Genomic DNA, 26,290 nt, shown 5'->3' on the forward strand with positions numbered 1-26,290 from the left:
GACTGATGTTTGTGTTTTATGAGATATTAATTCTGTTTTGATCGTAATTTGTTTATGTCACTGCTGTGCACATGCTAAACTTTTATGTATCAAAAACAGCAAGAGGAAAGCTGCCCATATGGACATTATTTATTGTGGCTAAATGTCAGTCTAAAATAACGACTGCAATGTATGTCTTTTTTATTATTATAAATAATTCCCTGCATGCTATAGTGGCACTGATTTAGTTTTGCTATTGGTACGCTTGATTATTCTCATGGTTAAGACACCACTTGAAATTACAAGACAAAATCAATGCTGATGTTTTGTTGAACTTCCAATAGAATCTGAGGTCATGTTTGCAGGGGTTGACTTCATTGATCAGAGGATGTAAATGGTTTGACTTCATAGATCTTCAACATGTTATGAGAGTGATGACATGGCCTAGTGGTATCTGGATGCTATCCACAACTTGTCTTTCACAGGACAAAGACCCTAATAACTCGCTCGTAACATCTCATCTAAGAGCACCTGGCATGATAATCTGAATGGTAACAGTGTGTGACCTTGCCATTGTCAAGTGTCATCCAACCTAGACAGTGGGATTGTTGACCGTGCTCTGGTCAAACTCATGCAGACTATGTTACCTCTTGGGTGCTGTCATTGGATGAAATATTGTCCTCTATAACCTCGCTCGCTCGCTCGCTCGCTCACTCACTCACTCACTCACTCACTCACTCACTCACTCTCTCACTCAGAGATGTTTATGAAATCTTTGCTTGTCTGAATGTTAATTATATAATTAGGTTTGGTACAATTACAGAAAACCGGATACCTAGTGTCACGTTACCATAACCCTAGCGCAAACCCTAAATCTTACCCTTGCTTTGAAAGATAGCAGTAGGTGTCTGGTGTTCTGTAATTTAGCCTTGGTTTTAAATTAGTCTCTTAAATTGTACTTGAAATGCGTATCTATCCAGATCTCTGACAAGTTTGCACATATCAAGAAGCCTGAACGTAAGTTTGTTCGATCACAATGAATAAGAACCATGTCTTTTATTTAGTACCTAAGTGTCTTGCAAGATCCATCTGAATGTAAATGCACTCTGACACATTTTGACAGAGATACCTTTGGAAACACTGAATTGATTGTTGTATTGAACTGTTAATTGCAATCACAGTGACCCTGTCAATTAAAAATTACAGTTACTTGTGAAAGCCTGGCTGACATCTTGTCACAATATTGTTCATTGATCTCTAAGTACAAATGGCGTGTGTATTAAGGCCATTCAGTGTTTCAAGTTAAAGATAAAAATGTCATAAATGTTTAAAATTTCTAGAGATGATCCGATTCAAATACTGAAGCCTTGAATACTGAATACATGGTAAATGTCAACAACACCATGATCCGTGTAGTTTTAGTCACTCTCATAGTTGCACTGATACTACATTTTACTCATCTGAGTCACTTTTACAGAAATAATAAAACCAGCCCATTTGACCTGAATTTGAAAATGTTCTGATAAAAACCACTAAGCTCTTTTATGTGTCCTCAAAACGAGAAACATGATTATCAGAGTGTGAGATTTGATCCCAAGTCCCACATTCATAAAGCTTGATTCGTTGGTTATCTCTATGTCCCATACAGAAGTAAGCTGTTAAATCAAGCGAGCACAAGACCCTCTTCGTAGGAAATGACACTGCTGTGTGCTTCCGTGTCAATGTGGACTGTGTGATAAGTTGCACAATAGGTGGTAATCCTGGAAGTGAAAGTGACTTGCAGCTTGTCAAGACAAGGATGAGGATGTTTTCCCATTCCCAAGAATATTAATAAAGGATAGAAAAGAAATTTTATTCCACTTATCTGCAGTTTGTTAATTGTGGTAGTCCATCTTCAGTTATGCTATGATATATACCCTGGAACCATTCAACCCCTTTGTTGATGGATGGACTGACACAGCAGAAAGAATAGATGTACAATCAATGACAAGATCTTCAGTCAAATGAGAATCATCAGTTATTAACCTTTGACATACAGTAACAATTACACCTGGCATATTTTTTTGATTGAGAACATCAGTCCCTTTCTTAGTACTCTAAAAACATTCTTCTCAAGTTTTTTAATGTAGATGCTTTTTCTCCTGAAAAACTACAAATAAAATCTGGCAAACAAACTGTGGGTGTTTCTCCGCAAATGCACAACTGGGCATGCAGAGCTTAGCTTGGTTTTACCCCTTCCTATTCAGAGTAATTAAATTCATTGTTCAATTTTACAGACATATTTTACAATCTCCAAATACCATTTTGAAACATGCTCTTGATGAATCAATAAAAATTGCCAAACACTAATTTGGATGGTACTATAAACTCGGTTGCCTCTTAGATATGTTTGACGTCAAGGAAAGTAATTTAACTTCTTTCTCTGTTCTGGAGGACCTCCAGTTGAAATCTACAGACATGTTCCACTCTGTTCAAGATAAACCAAATTCACCAAAATCAAGGAACAAACTTTGAATTTACAGAAAATTCAAGTCAGAAATTAAATTTGAACCATACCTTGAACACTGCAAGATTAAAAAAAACACTGTGTCCAATTCACAAAGTTAAGACTGAGTGATCACAAGCTACAAATTGAACTAGGTAGGAGAACAAGACCACCAACACCTCTGGAAGACAGTCTCTTTAGTCAATGCTCAGTCCTTAAAGATAAAGAGCACTATTTCATGTATTGTTCTAAGTATTCAGAAGTAAGGTGCTACTTGCTCAAGTCCCTTTTGTCTCAAAATAATAAATTGCAAAGTCTTACTACTACGTTTAAAAATAATCAACCAAATAGTATAGAAATAATATGTTACTATATGTATAACTTCAAAACAAATATAGAAGACTTCTTGATTGTGCTAGGCCATTATAATATACATTATGTTGTATGTCGTGTTACTGTGATTCATCATATACATTGCTCATGTAGCATCTACAGTCTTAATGTTTATGATAAGGATCATTTATCTGTAGTTTATAGAATACTGCCACTGTTCCTTAATAGAATGCAATGCAATAAATATCTTATCTTATCTTTTGAATCCAGCAAAGCATTGATTGGTAGTGTTAATTGTAAACATATGAAAAACAATGATACGAATTTAAATGGCTGGTGTAGGAATTTATATAAATCTAAATAGAACCCGCCAAGAAATAATGAGGTATTTGGTGATGTGGATAGAATGAGTGAGAATTATGTTTCTTCTGCGAATATGAATCATGTATCCCATTTCCGAGTGTGATATTTGCAACAGCTGTTGTGGTAGACAACAGCTCAGCTACATAATGTCCCGCATCCTACTCTCTAGTGATATACAGTGTTATACACCACATGTCAGTGTACGCCAGTTGACATAAATCAAGGCCATTCTCTACTTGAATGTATGACTGCCCTAGCCGAGTAGCCTTTGTCTGATGACGAACTTTGTGGGTGGAGACAAGTGTCAGTCTAGTTTTCATCAGTGAACCTAAATAGGTATCCGTCATAAATTATTTTGAAAAGGATTATTTTTAGATATGTCGAACTTAGCAGCATCGTATGACCCGAAGGTCAGAACAGCTGATACAAACTGTCTGAAATAGTTGGCATTTAACCATTTGTCTCAAGTATCATCTTCTAAATAAATGACTTTTGCTTTTCCTATGTACTTTGATACATAGATTGAACAGCCGTCTGTAAATAAACTATGATACAAAAACCATGTAGAATAAAATTCGGCTTTACAGCTTTTGTTAAAGAAGATATATTTGTCTGTAGTATATCTCAATTTCAACTTATTTTTTAACTGGACAATCCCAAATCTGCTTGCCACCTGAACTGTGCTCTTGGTGTCTTGTTTCAAGAACAAAGGACATAGTAAAAAAATTTTGAGCCTTTATCAATTGAAAGTAGCTGCCTAATAATTGGTGTGTTTCCTGCACAATGTGCAATGTTTTCTTTTACTATTAACAAGCCAGCAAAATATTTTCTTATAGAGCTAATGACACCATAGTATTCTGAAAAAAGATACATTCAATTGATACCTTTCATTAAAAATAACAGGAGACAGATGACTGCTGTATTCATACTTTGGTTCACAACTCTAGTATTGACACCGAGACTATACACCTCGCTTCTATTTTAGTTACTGATAATAATCAGAATGTATTAAGGGGTCATGATATGAATCTACCTTAATATTTAGCTTAAAACCACAGAAGAATCAATTCTTGTATGCTAAAACTGATACAACGTTGCAGAGAAGGATAATAGTGATGACAACTGTCACTGGTGTTCCAGGTGTTCATTAAAATTCAAGGACAAGTAACATTTCCTTGTGAACTACCACTTTTATCATGGGGCTGATGATCGCAACAGACGTTCGTTTCAGACTTAAATAAAGAAAAAAATAATTTCCTCCTGTGATTTTGAAGCTGTCATTTACTTAAAGTTTGAAACTTGCTGACATTTCAAGTGGTTTCCAAAGGGACGTAACTCCTGTGATAGCTACTTCCCTACCTGTACACTGCATGTGAAGGGGATGAGCACAGGAAACTATTGTATTTGCTCAAACTTTATCAGCTATCAGGGGACGCCTCTACTGATAGAGGTCACCACTTGACCTCAGTCGCACCTCCACAGGCGGAGGATTGGGTCTAAAGCGGGTGGCAGGATAATCATTGAGATAATCTATTGAACTGCATGCTTGTTTATGGTGTGAGTTTGGAAACAATTGTAGAGATTGTAATGGTTGTCAGCATGCTGTGAATTATGTCAGTTTGGGGCAGATCCTTTCTTCAACTTGATATGGTGTGCACTAATAGAATCCTACCTTGCTCTTATCGATCTGCTTATGTGTTTTTGGGGGATATGTTTTCAGTTTGTATCTTACATATATGTTGCCAAAAGAAGAGCTATCACATCAGGATGAAATAGCCTGTGTTTTGATCTTTCTGGCTTTCAGTGATTCATTAAATATGTGATGTATGTGAAAAGTATCTGTTTCACAGGAAAATATCAGTTTGTCCTTATTGTTTATTTCTTATAATTTAAAAATTTACAAGTTGATCCTAGTTGAATTTTATGTGTTTTGGGGTTTGTTTTTTGTAGTTGTCTTAATTTACAATAGAGTTGACAGGAATATTAAAACATGCTGTAAAACTGAAATGAAAATTAATGTCATGTACAATAATAGAATTCATGTCATGTAATAAATAATTTATGCTGAAATGAATCTACTGCACATCATATGCATTAACAAAACAGCATTGCAGACTTTAAAATCAGTTTCCCTAGAGGTCAGTTTGACATTGTCTAGCTAGAGACAGCTACCTCAATGATTGGGCTTTACATTGGAAGTGTGTGTAGGATGAGATAACAGAACACTAACATGTTCTTGAAATGCCTGTAGTCATTTTCAGAGGAAAGTCAAAAGGAGCATGGTTTCCAAAGCCATTAATTATATGACAAGACTGACCATTTCAAGCTATAGTGTCTCACACACACATTGTTAGCATTAACATGAGATGAACTGGCTTAGCGTATAATGCTTTCATATAATGCTTTCACTACAGTCCTAAACCATGCTCCAGTACCAGGTAATATACAAATATTCATTCACCTCACTGCTTTATTTTCCTGCCTGGGGGCCAATGTAGGAAAGAAATTCTAATAAAATAAATACAGGGTTTTGTGTTCAACATGGCGACATGCTTCATTGGGCTTGAAATAGCCCAGTAGGCAAGTTCACATAGCTATTACATTATCCCCATGGCTACGTTGTAGTGGGACACGCTCACATTTGTCAGTGATGTTCCTGACAGAGGTGTTACGGTCCACCAATCCCCAAATCAAGTCCATTATTTACACTGTCCGCCTCATCTCTGACCGCTTGTCATTGTTGTCACAGTGTAGAGGGAGGGAGACACAGAGTGCTGCCAGCTACCAGCCTGGCTATCTGGTTATTGATGGCAAACTGACTCTAGCAGAACAGACTATTTTGTCAGAAAGGGAGTGAGGGTCAGGTTTCTTGCCTTTCCTCACATCACACATCACACACCCAACCTTCCATCTCGGTCATCCACCTTCTGCTGTAGCTTCATCTGCCTCCAGATCAATTGTTCAAGTGGACTGAGGGCAGTCTATAACTGGCGATCCCATCTCCCATTCTACCTGGCTCCCCAGTTGACGGGACGAAACTCTCTCGCTACCTGTGTAAATTGCATTCCTACTGTCAGGTGACCTAGTTTACACAGGTATCCTCGGCAATAGGCAGGAGGACATTTTCATTGTTGGAGTGTGGATTGTTTGTGAAAACGGGACTGATGCGGCTGTCTTAGCATCCCTTGACGACGATGTTGCTGACAGCCCCTGTCTATGCATCTGTAAGTAACAGTGTCACTTTGTCTGTCCCTTTATGCCTATTATGAAAATCGTGTGAGTCTGGCTCATGCTACTGAGGCTGGTTGTCTTGGTTTCCAGATCTGAGCAAGCCTCTGGTTTCCTCTGTCAACATCAGTGGTTGGGATATTTCAACTGTCTGTGATTTTATTTTTGACTCTGTTACAGCTGTAAAACTCATATATATTTTCATTAATTTCATGGGATTCTGGGTTAAAATTGTTTGTTTCTATGGATGATGGAAGTGGCCTAAAAATGTTGGCAATGTGAAGTATGTGAGATGAATGGTTTACACATGGGTTAGGCCTTGTGAGTCACTAGAGACCACTGATGTTGATCTGGGATGGCCCTACTAGACTCTCAATGAGGTCAGTCAGAGTAAATCTGTGAAGTATTATCAAATCACATGGACAGAACACAGATGTGTCCATCACTTAACATATCATCATGACTGATTACTTTACACTTTACTGTAGTATTTGTCAGGATTACTTAATTTAAGAATAGTTCCAGATGTGAGAAGTTTATGTTTTGGTTCTGGTATTCATTTCTACAGTGGTTTGAAAATCAATAAGTAATGAGACAATGTCACTTAACATAAGCTGCAATGGCTGCCTTGTTGACATCCCTTAAAGGAATGAATAGACAGTGGTTACAAAGCCAAGTGTTGTATTTCTCGCCTGTGATTATCACAAAGCGCATGCCACTATTTACCTTTGGACAAATACGTTGGAGTAATGAATGGTTGAAGATATTTAAATTCAGCCAAACTGTTAAAGGTTAAAGTTGAATTGGACACATTATTTGATTCTATTCTTGTTCTTGCTCCAGTTGTGCTGAATTAAATGCCCTGTACTCCTCTTGTGTGTGGCCATGTCCTGTGTAGCTGTCATGGTGTGACAGGAATTTACATATGTAAGCCAAAGTAATTTACATTCCAGTTGAGTTGTCTGTTTGTACAAAGACTGTGCTAACAGTGGACATTTGTCCTTTTTTCTGGCCAGTGATGAACTCTAGGGTGTTGGTAAGGGTCAGGTCCCATCCATCTAATGTCCGGCTGTCAGATGGACTTTGGTATAGGTGTCGTACAGCCATGGACTTGATGTGTCTGGTAGTGGTTGACTTAACCTTATGTCTCAAGGAAAACAATTTAATTTCTCAGCACTTTCCTGAATGACATTAGCACAGATTTATATGTTAGTCACAAGTGGTTCAGTAGACTAAGATTTACCCCTCTTGGTTGCCAGGATCTGCTGACCATGGGTTTGAAACGAAACATGTAACACTTCAAACAAAATAGTTTATTACTTTGCATAGTATCACAGTATAGTAATGAAGATTTGACAATTTAATCACACCAAAGTGTGCTGGTGTTCAAAAGCATTGATTCTCTCTTGTCATTGTTTTGACAAGAGTCAACAATCCTGCTTTTGCATTGAACTAATTGCTACATAATTGTTCACCATGTTCAATAGTTGTATGTGATGGCGGTCCCACTTCTGCAATTGTTAACTATTACCCGAGTGTATTGACGATAGTATTGATTGTTTTCCTGCCTTCACCTGTGCAGTGGAGGCCATTACGACAGGTAGCTGGGCAGCCAGATGTTCCACAGTGCTTTGTGTTCAGGATATTAGGCTGCTGTGGATGATTCATTAATACAGGATCGTTTAGCAGATGCAAACAGCAGCCATTTTGTTTGTCCTGAAGGTCACCGTGGCCACGAACTTGGACTGCCCTGTTGGACAGTGTTGCAGCTGATGTCGATCTGTACATGACAGGTGGTATGAGCTGCAGCTTATGTTGTCCTGTGTCAGCAGGTTCTGAAACACTAATAGCACACATAGCTGACTTAAATAAAGTCACAATTTATAGATTCTGTCACAGTTGCATGACAAGCTGTTTTGATGTTGAGAAATCAAGAAAAAACATGGACAGAGATTGAAAACTTGTGTTTTGTTAAAGCATGCATAACATTGACTGAGTATCTTGGGCACTAACCCTCATCCTGTTTGTTGTAATACATCACGGTGGTCAGATCTTGGCAGCCATGTGTTTGGAGAGTGTCATCATTATCAGTGTTTACAAGTAGCCAAACAGAACATGCAACCATCTCTTACATGGATATTATGATACAGTTTTGAACAAGGTTAGTTGGTATCTTCAAGAAGGACATTGGATTATATTCAGATAGCATTGCAGTCATGTCAAAATTCAAGGATGAGATCCCCCACTGCCAGATGCTTCTTGACAATCTTCAAAGGGCCTAGTGATTAACCCATTCACTCTTCATGCTGAAGACCCAGATTTGATTCCCACAATAGGTACACTGTTTGATGCATAATTTTGGGGCATATTCAATATTACATGGATGGAATATTGCTGAAAACTAAACTCACTCACTAAACTTACTCATTCACTGGGATTGTAGAAGTGAATTATTATTCTGATGAGTATTGCTTCTTTATTAAAGATATATGATTCAGGGGGACTTCTTGATTGATGTTTAGTCCTAGACATAAAGATGTGTTATTGAAAATGTATATCTACAAAATTGAGAGTCAGTTCCAGATCTAGTCTAGAACAGTAATTAATCTTCAGACTATCTAGGCTTCTAGACTTGATTTGGATTTGTATTCTTGTGGGAGACAGACCAAGCTACTCACTCATAAAGTAACAAGAAGTAGTATCCTGTATGCATGTATAATAAAAAAATTGTCATCAATGATATTGCATGTCACAAGTGTTTGCGAAAAGCACTTATTAGGATAAGGAGATTATATTGTGTGACCTGGTTGATTGTGTCATCAGGAGCTGCTAGCATGGATCACTGCCAATCAAGCCCAGAGTTGTCTGTCTGGACTGGAATATTTATCTGTTCCATCACATAGCTGGAATATTGCTGACTGGCATAAAACTACATCCTGGACTCATGGATTGTTTCAGGACAATACACAATGGTTATAACAAACACAATTGGACATCTAGGTTTATTTTTTAATAAGTGCAGTTCACATATTGGACTCTTGGGGAAACTCTGGAATACCAGTGTTGTTTCAGTACAGTATACAGTGGTTACAACTAACACAAATAGACCTCTTTAGTTTAGTTCATGATAACTGTAATCATATGTATTTCCTCTAAAATATACACCACACAGTTGGTTATATGTCAGTTCATTGGGAGCATGTTTGTTATGAGCATTTACTGCATTCAAACTCAACAGTTTATGTAGTAACTGCGATGTGTTGTCCTAGATAAAACATGCATGAATTGTCATGTATTCCTCAACTGACAATGTCGCATTGTATGCTGTAGTTTTAACATGTCTTCACACTTCACCTGTGTAGCAGAACCAAAATTTGAATTCACAACTTTGACATGAATATTTCATGTGTTTAATGCCATGCATTGAACCATGGGTTGTGTACAAGATGTCGCATCATGTTGATCCCAGACCTTCACCCGACTGCAGAGAGAAAAACTGTTTTTAAGCTCAATCTCACAGATGAAAGTTCAGTGTAGTTCATATTCCAGGAATTAAACAGTTAAAACATTGAGTACAGTATCTAAAGGTCACTGTCTGTAGCTTTCAACGTAATTATTTTAAGCATCTTATTGTAGCAAAAGTGGTTTTTCTTTTTACTGTTGAGGTTTTCATTGTGTAATATTATTTTGAAATACTCACATGAATGCATCTGTCCGGATAGAGAGATCAGTTGAAAGAAAGACAGTGTTATTTGTCTGACAATTTTTTAAACTGAACAGTGAAGCTTGTTCCAGTCAAAATGTGTTTGCTTGAATTATTTCTGTTTCATGCCACCAGTGATAGTTCTCATTCTTGACATTCATACATGCAGCAATCTGATGTTTTAAGATGATTAATACATACATTCCATTGCTGGAAGGATATATAAACAACAAGAATTTAGTGTCCTGTCCAACAGTGTTGACCTTTCGACTTGGGGTGGATGGTAGAGGGAGACTTGACATTTAGCTGTGACATTAGGTCCCCACAGAGATGAACTGCCCTGGTTGTGTGTGTGTGTGTCACTGTGAGGTAAACAAATCCTAATGTATGCTACCTCAGGCCCATAGTACTGGCTGGAACATTAACTGCCTGGATTGGTGAACTGGTGTGTGATATATAAGTTATACAACATCCTCTATTGTTATGTATAATTTCACATATGGTGCACGTCCGTGGACACGTATGAATATGCTACTCAGAATACATAGAATACCCATATCGTTCATATTACTATCATTAATGTATCTTGACATTATTACATAGAACAATCCCAAGTTTCCACTGAGTAGTATGTATCCAATTTGATGTCTATAAGCGGCTTTTAAAGAAATTTATTATCATATGATTTGTTGTTCCTGTTGAAGTATTTGGTCACATGGGCAACTACCTTTTGCAGAGATGACTTACAGTATTTGTTGTTGTTTTTGTTTTTTTGTTAAATGATTTTTCATTCTTTTTCAAAGTTGATTTATGTCTGGAGGCAGTTTTGATAGCTGGGTTAACCTTAACATTTAGTGTTTCTTCACAAAAGTGTTATGTTTGTGATGCTTGGGAAAAACATGTTGGACAAGATTTACAGAAATGAAACATCTTATAATCCTGGACAAGGAGTTACAACAGAACTTCAAGTATGTTTGTGTACTTGTCATGTGCTTTATTGTAACATTTTATCATGGAGGAATACTTTTATTTAGATCAAAGGAGGACTGGCTGAATTAAAGAGGTACAGTAACTGACAGACTAAACAAGCTGGTTCAGCAGGCATGGGCACTGTCGACCTTGACCCTTTCTTTGCTAGGTCTGACATCACCTGTCCAGTTTTGCTATGTGGTTACTGGTCCTTGTCATTGAAGGGGTTAAGTGGTGACAGTTGGGGCAGGTACATCATGTTTCCCAACCAGCTGACTATCAATCAGCCTCCACAGCTGGGGGAGCTGCCTTGGGCAAGCTTGTTAACCCTTCATATCCATCTCTTAACATATAAATCTGTAGGCTTTTTCCGTATCTTTTCACTTATCAGTGTCAGATTTGGAAGAGTCAGATAGATTTATGTTTGGTTAGATGGGATGGAGGAATATGTTTCATTATGACCACTTGTGACATGATGATGAGGTACGAATATTTAGATTTTGTGGTTCTTATTATTTGTTGCCCATTGTATGTCATGGGTTAGTACAAAATTATATTGTTTTTGACATTGTTTTTGCAATATTGTTGGCAGTGGCAAGAACAGATGGCTTCTGTCATTGTTTTCATGCTATAATTAGCCTGGCACATCAGGGTTGCTATCATGACGCACACTCCCTTTGTTTATAAGACATCCCGCAGAATGTCTGTAATGAAACATTTTGTGAGATCAGTGAAGTCACAGAGTCTCTGAGGTATGTTTCTTTTAATATTTGAATCTAACGAACCTGAACCTTTGTGAGGGTATCACTTAGACTCTTCTATTTTCATGCTTGATTTCAAATGCTTATTTCACCTACCTAACTTGCTGAACTGTGAAGAAAAGAGTTGGGAGGTTTTATACAGGAACTAATGCTATGTGCTCGGAACACATACTGACCTTAACATGAGTACTTGCAGTGAACAGTATTATTCGCTAAGAACACATTCACAACACCTGTTCAATAATGAAGTATTGGTTGCAAGGCGTAGGTATGCTGTGATTTGACAGTCTAGCGTATTACGATGACGTGTATGACGTGATACACAATGTGTACTTTTCAGTGCAAATTCACTGTAATAACATAACATTGAAACAAATATAAAATGATAATAAAAGCACCTGTTCTATATTAAGGGACCTCTGAGGTAAAGGAGGTTTTCTGCAATACTATTTTGAAATGGGGACCCCCCACTGAGTCATTATCCTTTGATATCTGACACTTTATTTCAAACTCTACAATGGATATGTCACATATTATTGCTGAAGCCCATCGCAGTATAAAATGAAACATGATCTTATCCCAGACAGAAGTTCCACATGATTGCATGAATGTCATCAGTACTTGTAAATGAATAAATGAATGAATGTAAATGAATAAATGTGAATAGTACATATATGTCCAATTAGCTAGAGTAAGTGGAACCTTTGGAATGAATTAACAATTTCTAATTTGGGATGACTTCAGCATCACAGTCATTGCCATCAATGATTAGATTGTAAACTCGGCATTACAGTAGCATCACATAAAAGTTGATTACAATGGGAGAATGTATTGTAGCACACCTGATTTCTACTTCGTCCTGTTTTCAGCATTGGTAATAGGTCACATTTTTTTCATTCAGGAAATTCTTTGAAGTTAATTGGATACATCAGACGAAAGCCATTATCTATCTGTCAGCAAACAGGGAAACCATGCTAAGACATCTTGTAAAGCTGTTTGGGATAAATAGGACTGACATTACATTCATTGTGGTTGAATATCACTCTTCACTAACACATAAACCAACATATATTCATATAGTGCCACTGTATTGTAAGGTATTTTTGCGAATAATGTCTGACTTAACATAAAGTTTATTGATATGTTAATGACTAGAAAAAAATACAATATATTAAGAGATTTGTTTTTGGCGTGACTAGATGCTGCTGAAAATTTCATGCTTCAATGTCGGTGAATTTGTTCCTAAGATAATATTATTAAGTCCATGAACACAGATGCCAACCCATATGGTTATCAAGTTTGTTTTGAAAAAAACACAAAATATGCAACTACGGCAGCATTAAAAGTCTTCAATTTTTTTATGAAAATATATTATTGAACTAAATTATCAAATAGCATATGTACCATATGCAATAAATTTCAACCACATTTTATTCAGTATCACGCTACTGATTTATGTGAGTACAATGTTAATAACAAGTTCTTAGATTCTCTCTGTAGTATTCTTTAATATAATACTTCTTTGGAAATGTTAATACTAATTTTGGCCCTAAAATACAAACTTTTGCATCATTTTGTAGCCAGAATACCAATTGTGCTGGATAAGGGTTGGCATCTGCATGCAATATAACTATTTCAAAAAGGACGTCAGTGCCCTCTTCTAATAGGATGATCATATCCTGAATAGTTCCCACTAATTTTCTTTTGTATGGGTTAAACAATTCTTGAAGGAATTTTTGGCTTTATCTTTTAGCAAATACTTTCCAGATCCCTGAAGGGCTGATGTTTTTCGGTGCGTTTATTGAGATAACAAAGCATATTTGTTTAGCGTGTACATGCTGCCTTTCTCCACCAGTGATGGGTCTTTCTGGACATGTTTGATCATCCTGATGTTCGCACGTTCAAATGAAATACACACACGTGATGGCATCAGCTCCACTACAAGAAGGGTTGGGGGTTACTGTTCACAGCCCTTTCCCTATGATAGTATCTACATCTAAGTTGATAATATATTGAGAGGTTAGTTTATGTTCCACAGGATTATTCTTGTCATTTGGTGTGTCTAATACAGGACAAAGTTTTGAGTCTGATTTCCTGCATAAAACGAATGTGTTTGGGCTATGTGGAAGACTCCTTTTGATACGAATTATCATTGTTTTCTTGCAGCAGTAGTTAGTTATAAGGAAATTTATGTACTGTAATTCATTGTGGGTCAAGAATCCCAGAAACACTCAGGAATCAATCTGATGCACTCGGTCAGTATCAGTCAGTATTGTTTACCTCACCTTATTTCTGACCTTTGCTCTGTATGCTTGATTGTGCCAATGCTATGTATTATGCAGCACTTGGAACGGGCACTTGATGGCAACCTTTATAGTCACTTCAGCAGTTCAAGACACACACACTCAGTTAGTCTCGTCGTCTCTGAACCATGTTATTTTCCCTTGCACCCAGCCTTAGTGGTAATGCGTAAGTACTAAATGATCCAAATCTAGATCTTCTTGATGTCTGAATCTCCAATCTAATTGTGCCTCTTTTCAATTTCTTCTTAGTTTGTGAGGGGCATTGGGGTAGTCCAGTGGTTAAAGCCTTTGCCTGTCATGCCAAAGACCTGGGTTCACTTCCCCACATGAGAACATTGTGTGAAGCCCACTTCTGCTGTCCCCCTGCTGTGATATTGCTGGAAGAGTGCTAAACATGGCTTGAAACCCAGCTCACTCACATAGTTTGTGATGCTGCTGAAATATGTGTGCTACAGTAAAAGACATATCTTGATGTTCAAGGGATGGGAAGACTGTGTTGGCTATAGGTGTCGATAGGGTTCATTGATCGCTGTACGTGAATATAGACATTGATTTTTCATTCTGAGTAAAGTGGAAGACTAGACTGAAAACAAAGGACAATAGTATTGATAAGTGTTGTCACCTGCAACACTTTCTGTTCCTGTGTAGGCAACTGAAAATGTTCTGCATATTTTTCTGAAGGGCATTTTTTATGAAGGAAAATTACTGATTAAATGCTAGTGCATAGAGCTCAAACACTTTACAAGAATGTTTAAGAATGTCTTAAAGAATGTTCTAATTTGATGTTGATTCCAACTTCTCGCTTAAGGTTTCATTTGTAGCTTAGAGGTTAGATGTCATATTTTTAAATGTTGAATACCGATGTTCAGTTCCTGACATGGGCATAATACATAGAGCCTGTTTTTGATACCCTAGCTGTTGTTAAAATTGATGTAAACCTCACTCACTCCAGGTTCAGTTCCCCACACTGGCACAATATATGAAGCCTATCTCTTGTGTTCTCCACTGTGATATTTGTGGAATATTGCTAAAGGTAGTGTAAAGCAGAACTCACTCACACATTTTGGCCCCATGTTTGATACACTCAACATAGAATCAGTAAACTTAACGATTGATTGGCAGTGCTTTGGAACATGTTGTTAATATTTGCATAAGATTATATAAAAATGCCCTGAATCAATAATCAACATATATGCCACATGATCACGTATTGTACTTCACATTTTGCCAACAATGGAACCTTGATTAGTGTTGAGGAAAGAGCATCTTTGAGTAATGCTATGAGCATCTCTTAATTGAAACAGATTGAGTTACAGTTGAGCCCCTACTGTGACAGCAGTATTTCCTGCAGCTGTAGCAGCCCATAATCCAGATTACAGACTTTAATCCCTTTGCTTCCTTTGAGTCCCTCAGTCTGAGTCCGCATATGGAGAAAGCATATGTAGAAAGATAACTAAGAAAGAGTTATGACTTTCAGTATGTAAATTAATATTTGCTGTTGTCTTCCGACATCACATATGTATGTATCAGTATGAATTGTATGTTACATTTCATTCAATATTTAGCTTTTGTGAGCTTCAATGAATGGATTGTGATAGATTTTATAGATAAACATGTAGATGCAGGTAATCGAGTAGTTTGAGGTAACTGTTAATTTACTAGAGTTGTGTCCCCTTGATTTGAATGTCACATTCATACCATAATAGTCATTGGGTCTTTCCACCAAGTACTGATACTTTTGTTCCCTGTTCATGTTGTCAACTTATGATAGTCATTTGAGTCAAACTTACAAGCACCTGCAAATCCATTTCATCAGTTTTCCAGGCACCTTCACATACCCCATTTTGACAGAGTACCGAAGACAACTGAATCACACCTTGAAACACTCAAGAAATCCATGCAGTTGTCAAGCTTTTGAAATCATGGTTCCTGTATAGTCACTTGTACACATTGTCCAGATTTTCTGGTTATCAAGAAAGCATCATAAAGAAGAAGAAATTTGCATGTATAATCAAGTTAATTCAACAAGCATTTCCTGGGTTACTGTTTTATTTTTACTGAATGACTTGTTATCCAAGCTAACATGGCCCCCTCATTACTAATACTTGTTGTTTACAGACGAAGGTGCTAGAGTTCTGTGAATTGTGGTACAATGGTGTTTTGCTGGGCAGTTATTTGTCTGCTGCACATAGGATATCTGTCAATGGGCCTCAGAAGGGTGCCTCTGAGGTATTTGGCAGCAATTCAGTGCATAACCTTGTCTGGATTGCTGCATTTATGGCTTATTGCAACTTTCCCTGATTCAGTCCAGTCACCATTTACTTTGACCAAGGCATGTCTAGTAGTTTCGTTAACAACATATATGTAATAGACACAACAACCAAGTGATATTTAGAGACTGGTAGAATTAGTAATAGTGCTGAAACATGCGTTTTATTTGACTTCATTAGAACAATTTGATTGCCAAAACCTTCATTTATATAGGCATGCTTTCAGAAATACTGACCATGGATATTCGTTTCTTTGGGTCAAGTTACTGGTCACGTGTTGTACACTACCTACATGTTTTGACATGTAATGTCGGACATTTGAAGAGTTCAAATATGACTTTCTTGATGCAACTGAACTTTGAAACCACAGAAAATTGTTTTTTAGTCCACAAGACTTGAATCATTGTTTCAACATCAAAGGCCAACATAGTCTGGTTTCTGGCAGAAGTTTGCAGGTCTGATGGTCCCCACAGAGACCTCGCCTGGCTGACATGTTGGTGTCTAGCTCCTGCTGGAGGCCTCACTCCAGGCATGCACTCCTTCATCATGCAACATCACAACTGGTTGAATGGCCTTCACAACCATGCCAAAGCATTGTATATTTGATAGCTGCAGGTCCCAGGGGTTGTTCACTGTCTGTGGTGTTTTCCATTACTGCTTTTCTTCAGCAATGTGTCATGGTTGGTAACTTTTGTATCCCTGTAATGGCATCTCCCAGGATAGGATTGGAGATTTGATTCCTCCAGGACATTGAACTTTGTGTTTCTGTGTTCTTCCATTGCATTTGGGCCTTGGACAGATCTTACGGCCATGGTGTGTTTAGAAGGTGATTGTTTTCCATTCTTGTCACCAATGGGATTGCATTTGTTTGTGGTGGTCATTTAGTTTCTGGTTTGACTTCATCATTGCTTCAGTTTTACCATGTCAGATAATACCTATTCGTGTTTTGAGGATTGTTAATTTTTTTCAAAAATGAAATTTGGGAATTTCATTTCATTACCAAGTTCACAAACAGAATATTTGTAATAGATGTTGCTGATATGGCATTTGTTGTTACAATTAGTGTTACATGTATAAAGAAGAACATGCATATTTGTGTTTCATCAGGACTGTTTTGGATGTATCGGTTTTTAAACCAGAACAGAATTTCTGGACCATTCCTGCTTATCATTCAAATATGTGTTTTGGAAGCATGTTGATTTTAGAATTCGGAATAAGGTCATAAAATTATCCGTATCTCTCAGTTATATGTCACACACAGATGATCCATTCTATCAGGTGCATTGGGGATTAGCTCTACATCACCCAGCTAAGCTCGAGTTCTGAGAGAAGTACCAACTAACAGGGCATTACATTGCAATACCTAGACACTACATCCAATGTAACGACATCCAATCGCTATTTCAAAATGCCATTGATTTGCTACTTACACAGGATTGCACTGGCAAAGTGGTGATTAGAACCTTTCTGTAGCAGTGAATCCGAGAGATGGGCAGTATTGATCCGGGTGGTGGAAAATAGCTTTTCATAATGGCCTTTCAACAAACTTACCGAGATGAGATAATGATCCTTGGTGTGTGGAGTTTTTCATCATGTACAATCATTTGAGGAAACCAAAACTATTTACAAAACTGTACACACATTGTTTACTTAAGTTATCTTTTCATGCACCATACAGGATATGAATACGGCGGCTCTTGACACAAGTAATAGATGTTGAATATGAACACTAAGCATACATCTCATATTTACCTTTAAATAATAACCACATCAGGCTGCCTGCTGCAGTTAAACTCACTACGATGTTAATGAACTTTAGTATTAACAAGGAAAGCAGGGATGGTCCATGCTCATATTGGGAATATTAGATATTTTTGTTAAATCAACAGCAGTGCTGTTCAATAGGATATGGAGGAGGAAACAAACAGGATGCTGTAGAGTGAAGAGCAAGCAGGGTTCTTTTAATGAGGGGAATGTTCTTACATGATAAACAGATCTGAAGAGATGGTACTTATAATGCAGAATATTGGAGTTCATTGCTTTGCAATCCAGATGTTGAAGATACATGTTCATATACAGTGTTCGAAATGATGAAAGATTGTCTTTTAGGTGTGTTCTATAGTATTTTAATTTGGTGACCCTTCAATATTTTAACTTTGGCATTATGACATAATTCTTGAGGCATTTCTGTTCTGGTTTTGTTATAATCAAAAAAGATTGACCTCTTTGTCATTGCCCTGGCTAATAACCCTTTGAAGGAAGACGGTAAAAGTTGGACCGACAGTGAGGTGATGTGTTAAGTTGACAAAATGAAACCAAGGCAAAGAAAATTTTCGATTACCCTGAATAAACGTATTTTATGGGCCAAGAAATCAATAACATCATGGAAAGATTTTCTAGAAGCGCTGCTTCCAGCAAAGTCCCTTGCCCATGTACACAATCTTAATCAGTTACAGTTATGACGATTTCATGTATCCTCATAAAGTCTGTTCAACTACCCACTTCTGTGACCTCTGTGCACACTTATATGTTTTTCTAGTCAAGGGAATTACCAGCTCATTATGAACTGACTAATCCAGAAACAAAGAATGTGACAATCTGATTCCAAAACAAAGTGTGAAAAAAAATGTTGAAAGTGAAATTTCAACAGGAGTATCATTATAATTTTAGCTGATGTAATTATTTCACCTCTTGTCCTTTGTAAAATTTAAAACAATGATTAGTTTTGTCAGCCTTAGTTTCTAGCTTCTTATTAATATTTTCTGCCAAGATAGTTTGGAATGAAGGCTGATGAATCACAGCTGTACTAATTGCTGTTGGCCATTGTTCCATTGTCCTTGTTCCATTGTTATGGGAGGGTGTCAAAGGGGGGACAATTGCGGGTGGGGGAAGGAGGAGGGTACATTGTTATTGTCGCGCCTGGATGAGTCACATGACTCCTTGCATCTGTTTGCTGCATCTGTCAAATCGTGGGTAGCCTTCAGTTGCTCATTGGACCCGGAGTAAAATTTGGCTGAGGATAATCTTTTGTTATCTTGCAAAAGTCTCACTTTTGTCAACGATACATTTTCTGCAACCCAAGGAATTAGACAGGAAAACAGTGTGCTCTTACAGATAGTGGTATGTGTATTTTTATAAATATTCTTGTCTTTATTCCCGACATTTAATGTTGAAGCTTCAAAACAAGGAGACCTCTGTGCTTTGTCCACATTTCACCCTTACCTTTGGAACTGGGTTCAGGGGATACTCACCCTGCATTGTTTGTAAACGATCTCTTGCACTGATGAACCTTTTAATGTAGTTTTGGATGGTGTAACTATTTAGCTGCACATGAAAAGATGATTAAACTTTACAGATGGTGTCAAGATTTCTATGAAATTAGTTTCTGTAAGATGAACTTTTATCCTACATTTTCTCACTTTCATTTGCTTTTTTTTTTATGTGGCAATTTTTGGGATATTTAAATAACTAATTGGTGACTTTTGATTCAGTCCAGGAAATATTTTGACTAGTCATAACACAGCGAATATCAGTCTGTAATTATTTATCAGGAAGAAAGGACTGGAACTGTTGACAATTTATGGTACTGTTAGAAGTCGTTATTTGATGTATGATACGTCTGACTTTTGCAGTCAGTAATACTATGTGAGGTATAGTTGTTAATGACCTATTCTGCAACTGAATGTGTGTCTGTATTGATTGTGTACATGCGTATCCCACCACAGTGTTATATTATAGGCAGTGGATAGTGTCTCGGTCTGATCGATATTTCTTGATCGTATCTCTGATAGGTGGGATGTATCTAATGGGCTCTTGGTTGTAATTATTATGTTTATAAAAGGTTTCCTGCAACCTATGATATTAATATGTGTCATATTCACACGGCATGATGCAGAACTGTCATTTTAGATTCCAACTCCAGAGAGGTTCTCAGATGTAATAGGTTTGTCAGAATATTTGTGATGTTTGCAGTTTTGCTTCAGTAGTGATGAAGAATGTACAGACATTGAAAAAGATATGGCTGTTGATCATTTGAGGTTTCCAATAATGCTGTGATTTATCATGTGTATAACCAGCCTAATTCATGTACTATGTAGCACCTATGTTTAATGGCTTAACTTGCAACACTCAGACGTCCATTCTTGGGTGTTCTCTAACTTAAGTAGCATTTGTTCTGCATACTTTGGTTTGAGAAAAGGCAGAGTTATTTGTTTGTGTCAGTGCGTCTTGCTAATGTCGGGGTACAAAGAAAAAATTCTTTCATTGTGACATGAGAATAAAATGGCTGCGCTTGTTAACCATATTTGAATTATCTCCCTTCAACTGTGTCTTTACTCCAAGCTTATTGCATGTAGTTGTCTTAAATTTGGTGGTAACTACGTGGTTGTTTCGACAGAACTTGCTGAATTGCCAAAATATTTAATGAATTGTCAGTCTGTTTCTCGCTGTAACCTGTTACAATCAGATTACATTTTGATGTAAATACAAAGAGTTGTAGCTCTAAAAATTAAAATATGTTGTCTTATTCATGACTTTAAATAGCCTTGTTGCAGAATATTAGCCACAGTATCAAAATTATGTTCACATATTTTATGTAACTGTCTTTCCTATCCTAAAATTATGCTTTGGGTACATTGTTTTTAAAGTCATATGAATATTAACTTTTAATAATAATTAATGTTGTTGAACATGATATGCTTATGTCAACAAGACATGCATAATTCAGGAACTGTTTTCTTTTATATGTGCAAAGTATAAGATAGAAAATTATTTAATTGTTTAATTTACTAAGTTAGATCCTCTTGTTTGGACTGGTCAACATCTGACACCTAAATCTGGAATACTGACCAAACTTATCATTTTTTTAATTTATTACTAATTAAACATTAGAGGAGGGATATTTAGGAGTCAGTATTTATGATGGTTTGAAGAAAAATAGTTACGTTCATTGAAAGATATCATTGGTATTTACTTGTAAATAGCATGCTACAACAACTCAAATTTTGCTTAGCTTTCATCCATGAAACTTTTACTTGACATGCCAAGTTTATGAACATTCATGCATGAACAAAGGAATTGGATAAAACATCTGCAGCTTCCAACAAATCTGTGAAGGCAAGGTGATACAGAAAATAATTACCCAAAATCTAATGTCTTAAGTAGATCATTAGGTTTTAGGATGCAGAACAAGAAATTTGAATACAGAGTGCCAGGAAGAGGTTTTGTGCATTAAAATTAGGAACTTTTTTATTAATACATTTTGAGATAAATACCTGATTGCAGATGATCTTCTTTGTCAGCTTGATTAGGTCTGAAAGTGAATTGAAATGTAAATTTGTTCATATTGTAGTCACCAGCTAAGCCTTTCAAATATTTGTCAAGCCTGGCAGCCATGTTGTGTGTATTTCAAGTGTCAATCAAAACTATTTTTGACGTCTGCTGCCTTAGAAACCAAATGACCATATAAATATAACTGCATGATTTCTACCTGCAATTCATGGCATGTACCCAGTGTTTGATACAAGCCAGAAGGTGTTCAGAGATTCTGCAGGAGATAATGGCTGGGAGGCCATTAACACAGAACTTTGGGTAGGAAATTAATAATGATTGGTAGTCTAAACAAATTGTAAAATCCATAAACAAAGCTTTCCAGTATTTCTCCATTTGTGTTCCCTACAGTAAACTTATATCATTATTAGAGGGGTTATTTATCATACCATAGATAATTGTCTAGATATTTTCCACATCTGAGAATAGCATGTAGACATCAGCAGTTTGTTAAATAGATTGCAGACAGTGTTTCATGTCTTAATTACAAGGCTGTTGTCAGTGGCAGTTTGTTGTTACAGTTCTGTATCAAGCCATTGTATTGAAACAACTACATAATTTGTCAATGTTGACATATATGTAAATTTAATATAATTTTTCATACCTTGTAAGCCATATTATTTGATTAAAATTAAAGCAACTTTATTGCTCTCAATACAATTGCACATATAAAGTTCATATAATTGTGGAAATAATAATATCCAGTTTCATTTATGAATTGTCTCATATTTGATCTTATGGCCAACTATTGACTTACAAAATCCATAAGATGGACATTGGTCCACAATAATATTCTGTGTTTATGTGGGACAGTTGCATAAACACATGGAAAAAAGTTCACCATCATGGTAATAGGAATAAAATGCCAATTTACACTTTCAAAAAATCATTAGTATTGATGATATTGATAAATATAATAACAGAAGTAGCATAATGGTTTCAGTTATATAAGGTAGTACATCACCCCATGAATGTGGCCAAAACAACACATTTTTCATAGAAAAAGCTCTTACTTACTTATTGATTACAAATGTTTGCACACTGATACTGTATCGTTCTTGTATCAAATTTCTTTTGTCATGAATGTTGAGAGAGACAGCTGAAAAACAGCTGATGCAGTAATAAACAGCCTATACATCCACCAAGAGTGAGTAAGGTCTGATTGTCGTATTGATTTTACAAAGAAGTGTTATTTGTCAATAAACCTGCTTCTTGAAAGAGACATGACTTCATTGCAGAATGCACCGACTTGTGGTTTTGTTTCTCTTTACTCTGTTCTCAGATTTAGGTTAGACAAAAACAATGAAATCAATTTCTGCTTGTCCTGCACTCGCCATTCTTCATAATGCTGATTAGTATACAAGTATTTCGTTATTGTCATACTCTGCACAGATCCTAATAACATGTTGCTAAAATTATTGTCCAATGAAATCACACCAAGTATGAGAGAAATTCTGTGCTAAGTTAATGATAGACAATATGGAGATGTGTCACTACAGAACCATGGCAATTGGGTCCTTGGTATTGATCACAATAGAAAAGACATATTGTTCACTGGATGTGAACTGAATAGTGGCATAACTCTGCAAACAAATTTTGTTCATTATCTATTCACTTCAAATCGAATGTCAATTTCAGCTTCTCAAATATGGATTGCCAAGACAATCTGAATTAATGTCATAAGATAAAAAGAAGCTGTTGTTGAATTCGGGTTTTCTTTGATGGATTATCAGTAATTCACAGGTGACTTAATGACTGCTTGTTATCACATCAGTAATGTTATAAAATAAATTTCCCATATCGATAGTCATGGAATAAAAAAGATGTTGGCAGCAATGAATTTTGATAAGTTTGATTTCAATTAATTGGCTCATGTGTCTTCAGAATTTAAAGTAAAATATGAGCTGGAGAGTATTTTATCTGCATCAGCAAATCATTACTCTATCATGTTTGTTATTTTGAGTCATGTTTCTGAGCATGCCTAAAAATAAGAAGCTTAGAAGTTGGTCATGTTTGGATATCAAATGTGTTAGACCCATGTTGAAAAGCAGCCTTCATGTCACACAAACATGGTGATTTGTTTGAAATTTATGAAGTATTGTTTTTCAAATATTCTGTCTCAAAAATGTTTTGTAGCAAGAAATAGACATGATGGAAAAAAAGGATTCTAGTATTGATCCTAGCCCAGTTGCAGGAGCTCTCAGAGGCATCACTTCAGAGGCTTTGGATTTCAACAAAAATAAAACTGAAGCATCTCTCTGGGAGCAGCCGATGAATTCCGTCCAAGACCATGATGTATCCAGGATCTGCACACCCTGGGAAGTCATTAAATACTTTTTTGGAATGTTAAATATCATCTCACTACATTCCCACGATAATATTCTTGAACAAAAATTCTAACTGTGTTTTGAAGAAAAAAAAAACAAGGGTGCCTTGTATCCTGCAAGCATCATTGCACAGTGGTTGTAAAAGTTCAAATTTCAGGCTTCATTTAAGCAATGCTGTATTTCAACAACTTTAGTAGGTCAGTTTCGGATAATGTCCTCTCTCAACAAGCTCAGTTAGCACATAACGGACACATCTCAAAGTGCATAAAGAACTTACCAAACCAAACCTGTCTTTGTGAAAGGAATAAATTATATTCTCCTCAAAAGAACATGATACTTTTATATTACTGTAGCTGATATATCATATCTTGACAGATTACCCAAATGCTCTGAAAGAATTTGGTATTTTTCCCATCGCAGATATATGTAGTAAGATTGAAGAATCATATGACATCTACCTTTCTTAACAGTATAATATAGATGCTGTTTGACTTTTAGAATATACTTAATTTGTGTGATTTAATTCAAACTGAAACCAAACTATAGAAAATGTCACAATGACCCTGGAGAAGCACCGTCATCCATGCTCCTTTCTCTCCACATGTGTTGATGACTAAGCTCCCTCTGTCTGAAGGTGTAGTTGGTGGAACCAGCCTGCATTACAGCCTGCTGAGGTGGTGTAATGATGAAGGACACAGACTTCGTTGAGTCTGAGGACATTACAAACATATCAGTTGAAAAGTCACAGTGTTGTGTTTTTTCCTCACTCATATTTATCAGTGATACATTTAGAGTAAACAATATTTTGGCGTTATCAAATTAATAGAAAGGTTGACATTTTTTTAACTTATACTTTGAGATTCATGCTTTTACAATAGAATATTTAGTAAACATAGAAACAATTCATTGGAGTTTAATATCTACACCTGTCCTCATATTAGCAATATTTCACAGTTTAACTTTGGCATTTACTTTGGAAATGCTTATATCATTTCATTATTGTAAAAGTATATGAAATAATCACTAGCTCATAATGTATACTTAGATATCTCCAAAATGCAAACTTTCCTTCTTTCTAATTCAGCACAAAAAAGGTTAAACGAAACAAATGGTCCAAAGTTGGTCCCAACTGAGAATGCAGTAACTCTAGTCCATTAGGACAGAGGAATGAATGGTAGGCACAACTGTCAGAAGTTGGGTATGAAGGAGGGGGGTCCCAGATCGGAAAGAGGGTCCCAGGGGAGGGTGGAGCGGTTTCAAATATCAGATATGGTGTGTATCAGCAGCCCAGTCAAACATGCCAACTTGTAAACCCACCAACCATCAGGAGCCATTGGTGCCATTTGACCCGCCCCCCCTCCCAAGCTGGGAATGGGATAATTTATACCAGATAGGCTTGTCTTACTCTCAGGCAGTGCCTCCACTCTCTTCACAACTGCATACAAGTTTATAGGAACTGCCTCACACAAGGAGAGACAAGGGAAAGGAGTACTGCGCCATTTTTGTGTTGTTTTGCTTCCAATCCGTCCAGATTTTTGACACTGCTGATAGTTTGACCTCCCCATGATGTGGCCGGCGCCTATAGCAGCAAAACCTCTGGTAACTAACCATTTCCTATTGTTTAGCTGTGCCTGTTGAAAAGTTAGTAACTTGTGTTGATATATATATGATGCACCAGTCCAATACATGAAATGCTAGTCATGAGATTGAATAAATTGGTCTCTGCTGGTAACATATGGCACTATGAATATGCAGTTTGTAATTTTGTATGTATTCTGTATTGTGGGTCACCCATGGATCGCTTTAACACTGAAACAGTCTAGGGGGAATTTACACTAATTACGGGACTTGCGGCCATGTGGGCATCGTCAGGAAAGTTAGACTGAGTTACCACCAAATTGGCCCTGCTTTTTCTTGTTCATTTGCTCAGCTTGTTCATATTGATGTGGGTCCCGCTTAGATTGGCACCTCAAGGCTTGGTAAATATGATTGCTCTTTCTGTTTCACACCATGCTTGAAAACCTTCCACACTATAACTATGCTCAGCATCCAACATGGCGGCCATGTTGGATAGATAGTGTATTGTGCCAGAACATGGAAAAGTTTGACAAGTTAGTATATAGCTTCATGAAGCTTCAGAGTAAAGTACTTATAATATTTTTGTATTCTTGGTACAAAGTTTAGAACCTAAGACTGAAAGTTTGATTACTGTGTGAGTTGGGTGTTTCTATAAAAGTACTT

The 26,290-nt window shown here is 36.7% G+C and overlaps 1 protein-coding gene across 10 annotated transcripts in view; it reads left to right on the forward strand.

Moving 5' to 3' along the window:
* The window catches only part of LOC137283661 (RNA binding protein fox-1 homolog 2-like), a 95,673-nt gene that overhangs the window by 39,652 nt on the left and 29,731 nt on the right, over positions 1 to 26,290 (forward strand). For 2 of the 10 annotated variants that reach the window (XM_067815286.1, XM_067815290.1), the window contains exon 1: positions 5,964 to 6,384. The exons of 6 other annotated variants lie outside the window; for them this stretch is intronic. In XM_067815286.1, the coding sequence (XP_067671387.1) occupies positions 6,355 to 6,384 (30 nt within the window). In that variant the 5' untranslated portion in view covers positions 5,964 to 6,354. Of the gene's footprint in view, positions 1 to 5,963; positions 6,385 to 26,290 lie in introns of those variants that run through there. 2 more of the 10 variants (XM_067815289.1, XM_067815285.1) reach the window with 2 other exon arrangements.

This window comes from Haliotis asinina, chromosome 5, assembly GCF_037392515.1.
Source record: "Haliotis asinina isolate JCU_RB_2024 chromosome 5, JCU_Hal_asi_v2, whole genome shotgun sequence".
Lineage (NCBI taxonomy): Eukaryota > Metazoa > Mollusca > Gastropoda > Lepetellida > Haliotidae > Haliotis > Haliotis asinina.